The 5,037-nt window shown below is 38.6% G+C and overlaps 1 protein-coding gene across 1 annotated transcript; it reads right to left on the bottom strand.

Moving 5' to 3' along the window:
• Positions 1-2,165: 2,165 nt before the first annotated feature.
• LOC137719405 (FCS-Like Zinc finger 7) lies at positions 2,166-3,690 on the bottom strand. Its single transcript, XM_068458444.2, is given in 3 exon segments — positions 2,166-2,534; positions 2,536-2,598; positions 3,173-3,690. Coding segments are annotated over 3 exon segments (579 nt in total). The 5' UTR covers positions 3,589-3,690; the 3' UTR covers positions 2,166-2,434.
• Positions 3,691-5,037: the final 1,347 nt, after the last annotated feature.

Here is a 5,037-nt window from a genome sequence, read left to right as displayed (position 1 = left end):
AGCCTTTCAGTTTTGAACAAAGATCTCGAAGTGGGTTTTATCTCCTCTTCCGGTTCCTCAAAATTCTCGGCCTTGGTTTTCGATTTCTTTCGGAGGCTTTGAGGTATGGGGAGGTAGGTTCTTGTTTCTGGGTTTTTGTTGGATTTTGATGTCGGATTCGAGTGAGACTTGGGTTTTTGTTGGGTCGATTGTCGGTGAGTGAAAGGAAGAAGATGATAAAGAGACGGACCTGGTTCTAGAGAGGAGTGGCTCCGGCTCCCGCTCGGAGTCTTTGGAGTGGGACAGCCATGAGGTCAGGATCGGTGCCGAGAAGCTTCTCACAAGCATGTTTATGGCTACGAAATAAGAGTTGAAAAAGGTGTCACAGATATATATATCGCCAAATCATCGATTCGAGAGGTACACACTTGGTTTTTCGCGAAGATTTGTTCAAAATCAGTGTGAAATATTTCTTATTTGTCTGATTTGGACACATGGCCAACGGTAAGATTTCTGACTTTTTCTATTTTTTTAGGCTGAAAAACCTAGACCATTGATGTGGAAATCAAACGGTCTAGTTTTGCCACATCACTAGCCATTGGTTTAAAATTTTAAAATTTTTTGACTGTTGGAAATCCAACAGTCCAGAAAACTAGCTGTTGGAAATCTAATGGCCATGGGTGTGCCAAGTTGCTTGTCTACCGAGTCCCTTTAGTGCGCCTGCCAGTGCGGCCCCCATCTAAAGCTTGTTGTGAACACATGTCCACTTGCGCGTGTTTTCTACGCGCCTGGTGCAAAAAAAAAAAGAAAAAAATCGGCTAACTTTAGCCTAGCGTTAGATAAGCTGGGTATTGGGTTAATGGATTTTCAGCTGGTTAAGAAGCTAGGCTCCCCCGGAGTCTAGTGGATATGTTGGGGTGGAGTGCGTTTTTTATTGGGGGGAGGGGAATAAGGGATAGAGGGAGGGGTGGACTTGCTCTAACTATGGTCTGCATGAAGGCTGGTCTAGGGAAAAGACTTGTTAATTTCCGAGGTGCAAACTTACGATGTCGCTCAGAGCTCATTCGTTACACGTCAAATTTATGTCCTGTTTGTGCTTCACGTGTTCGTATTGAAGAGTACTATTCAAATATGGTAGGAAAAGAGATGAAAAGTGAAAAGATTTCAGAGGTACACATTGAAAATCCATGTGGCATGTCGAGGGTATTTTGGTAAATCCATTGCTTCTTACAATAAAATTTGGAACGAGATGTCACACATAAAGTTACATACATCATGCGGACATATGCAAATATTGAAACTTCTTATTTAATTTACTTTTGCACGATATATGAGGACGTATAAAATGAACAATTTTGAAAATTTTAGATTCGTATAATGCAGAAAAGACATTCGTACTTTTCTTAAAATTGTGAACATGCTCAAACAATGACGTATGCAAACTTTAAGTTTGTCGACGGTCCATTACGAGTATACTTAGTGTGTATGTAAATGTATACGTATGCACATGGATGATGTGAAAAGAGAAGCCTAATTAAGGTCTGAAAATTATAGAGGGGCAATTTCATTTCCGGAATGGCATTTTCTTGACTGGTGACAAAAAGTCTTTCGTAAGCATTAATATAGGTAATAATTGGGGTGGGGAAGAGGAGTTGAGGGTGCTTGGACATTAGAAAGCAATCCCCACATTCAAGGAAACCTACCAATTAGAGTACCAATCTTATAATAGTGCTTAAAATGCTTTTCTTTAGATTGAAATTATGTCATAAATCATAATTAACTTAAACAACTTAATTTGTTGCATATACTTAACTATGCTATGAGAACCATGCATATACAACTATATGCACTGGAGTATAATATAATTTAATCATTGATTTCTCGACTATTAGATCATTGGCCGCACATCCAGCTTTCCATTGCTTAGGCATATTCTAGCCTTCCATTGCTTTGGTGGAATTTGGCATATTCAATTGGTGATTAATAAGAACTTGCCATTGTTGTCTGTGCTGCTAGTTGGCCATGTCCAATGTACATTATTTGCCTGTACGTGCTGACTTTTGCTCATTTACATAGTACGAAATAATGTTGAATTATTAGTGTTTCATTTTTTATTAGTAACCTGTTTATATGTCGAATTTGGAATACAACATTGAAAAGAAATATATCACTCTTAAAGCCAAATATAATGTACAAAGCTTATTAGTATAAGGCTCACAAGTCAGAATATCTAAGAAATTAAATTGCAATGTTTTAAGAGCATCGGCCAAAGTCCACTTGCATGATCCATAAAACAAATGCACTCACAGACCTTTTTCACAATTAATTTTATATAATACAACATCTAGCAGCAACACAAACCTGCAGTAGTACTAATATGTAAACAACGTCAATGGGGGCAGGCAATTGAGGAGAATGATGGACCGTCTTCAGCCCTTGGGCTATGTTTGTTAAATCAAGCAGCCGCCACGGTCTGGCTTTTGCCGGAGGAGGTCTTGGACGTGGATCGTGACGACGCATGGCGGTCCTCTTTCTTTGAGGACATAGCTTTACACTATTCTCTCATCCTGCTTCATCTGTTGCTCTCTACATTCTAGACTACAAAACGCTGTGTCTCCCCTGCACAAATTTTTCAGTTCAATTATCAGAAAATCAAATAACGAAAGACATAGTATATAATTTTTTATTTTATTTTATATTGGAGAGTCCGAATTCTATACCTAGCATACTCTTACCAATTACAATCCTCACCCTCACCACAGTGCATTCAAAATCCAATTTTGTTTTCTCCACGCCTCATCATTTAAAACCCCGGAAAATAAAAAGTAGTTCTATTTTTTTGGAATGTCAATAACAGCTTCATAGTATACTTCTATGGTTGGAAATCTGACAGTAACCTCTTGAAATCCCAGAAGAAAACAGAAAGGAAGAGAATGAAAATCCAAAAATCAAAGAGAAACAGAGGAATAGAAGGATGGAAATATGATAAATAATTCCAACAAGGGTGAAATAATTAAACTAAACAATAATATTATATGATGGAATTCTAGCTAGGACTAAATTACAGAATTGTTATTAATACTTTTAAAAATTTTATTCTACACTCTAGTGTATTTTTCTTTTTAATTATAGAAAGTTTGAAGTGCCAAATAAGATTTTTAAAATACTAATAACAATTCAGTTAAATTATTACCTATACATATAGATGTCGCGGCCTGAAGCGAGCTGGCGTTTGCAGAGGCCACACGTGCGAAGGAAGTGAGCGGTCTCCACAACATCGTGAGAAGCCGTGTTCCTTCTTCTGTGGTTGTTTCTGGGTGACAACATGGCCAAGAAACGGTGCTCTTCATGGTACCCTAAGCTGCTGTTGTTCATGTTCATCATTTCTATATTATAATTATAATTATGACCATTGTTAATCACAGAACAAGGTTCTTGTGGGCCCACCACCGTTGCTGCAACTGCAACTGCATGCTCATCGTTGACGGCGGAGGGGTTTTGGAGATCATCAGTCGGTTCCTGGCCTTCCACGTCCGTCAGATCAACGGTGATCCCAGTCATGCTTGCTGTTCTCTTCATTGGAGGGCGTGGACGCTTCCCTAACAACATTTCTTAAGTAATATAATTTTCTTCCGAATGCTTCTTCAGCTTTGATAGGGAGAGAGAGAAAACTAAATGATAATGGGGAAGGGAAGGGAGTCTGTATGGAAGTGGGGAAGGAAGATAAATGAGATTGGGAAGGGTGAGAGTGAATCTGGGCCGTTGATGGAGACCACTGAGTACAACAAAAACTCCACGTTAGCATAACTAATGCTCCCTCTCTCTCTTTTGTTTTTGTATCTTACTTTATTGTTTGCTTTTCCTTTATTTTCTTATATTTGGATTTTAAATAAGGTTTTCTTTTTATTGATTTTCTTTAGGCATGTATGGGGGTGGGCACGGGCGGGCCGGAACAATATTTGGAGGGATCGGACATGGTCCTTTTTAAAATTTAACGGAGAGGGGCGGGTAAAGAAATTCAGAGTTTTGGAACTAGACCTACACTACTACAAAACCATTTATTAGTGGCGCTATGATAACTGACAAGAAACGTTTATTACTGTCAGATATAAAGCAAAATCCGACAGAAAATGGATGCAGTGGCGGATATAATAAGCGACAAAATTGCCAGCATTAGGAAATGAATTTTTCGACAGAAAATACTCTAAAAACAACATAAATTGTGTCGGATATAACCGATAGAAAACATGTAAGACTGACAGAAAATATAAAATCGACAAAAATTGTGTCGGATAAAACCGACATAAAATATATAAAACTGACAGAACTTGTGTCAGCTATAACCGATAGGGAATATATTAATAATAACTAAGTGCATTCTCTGTCGAATAAAACTGACAGCAAATATATTAATGATAAAAAGGACATGAGTGTAACATCCCACATCGCCCAGGGGAGTGATCCTTAAATGTATATTCCTATCCCTACCTAGTACGAGGCCTTTTGGGAGCTCACTGGCTTCGGGTTCTGTAGGAACTCCGAAGTTAAGCGAGAAGGTGGCTAGAGCAATCCCATGATGGGTGACCCACTGGGAAGTTGCTCATGAGTTCCCAAAAACAAAACCGTGAGGGAATGGTAAGCCCAAAGCGGATAATATCGTGCTACGGTTGTGGAGCGGGCCCGGGAAGTGATCCGCCCCGGGCGGGGATGTGACACTTAAAATTATTGTAGTTCAGATCGGGTTTTTGTTTGAAAAATATATTATTGTATTTTATGTCAAAAAAAAAATTTGAAACGAGTAAAGTCACATTTTCAGTAAAATTTATAATAATTAAAAAAAAAAAAACTATTACTTGTGCGACGTCACAATTGGGCCATTGCACAAACACACGTTGCATGACGCACCAACCAATGTGTTACGCAAAGACTGTTTGAGCGATGAACCAACCAATGTGTCACGCGAAGGTTGTTGGCACGATGAACAAACTGCATTGCGCAAAGTGTTTTTGTGATCCACTAGTGTAAATATTTTAAACTGATGATCGAATTAGTTCATTG

Source organism: Pyrus communis, chromosome 1 (genome assembly GCF_041283825.1).
Source record: "Pyrus communis isolate YQ-2024b chromosome 1, ASM4128382v1, whole genome shotgun sequence".
NCBI classification, from domain to species: domain Eukaryota; kingdom Viridiplantae; phylum Streptophyta; class Magnoliopsida; order Rosales; family Rosaceae; genus Pyrus; species Pyrus communis.
Note: the sequence above shows the minus strand (reverse complement) of the source record. Positions and strands in the feature narration are given on the sequence as shown.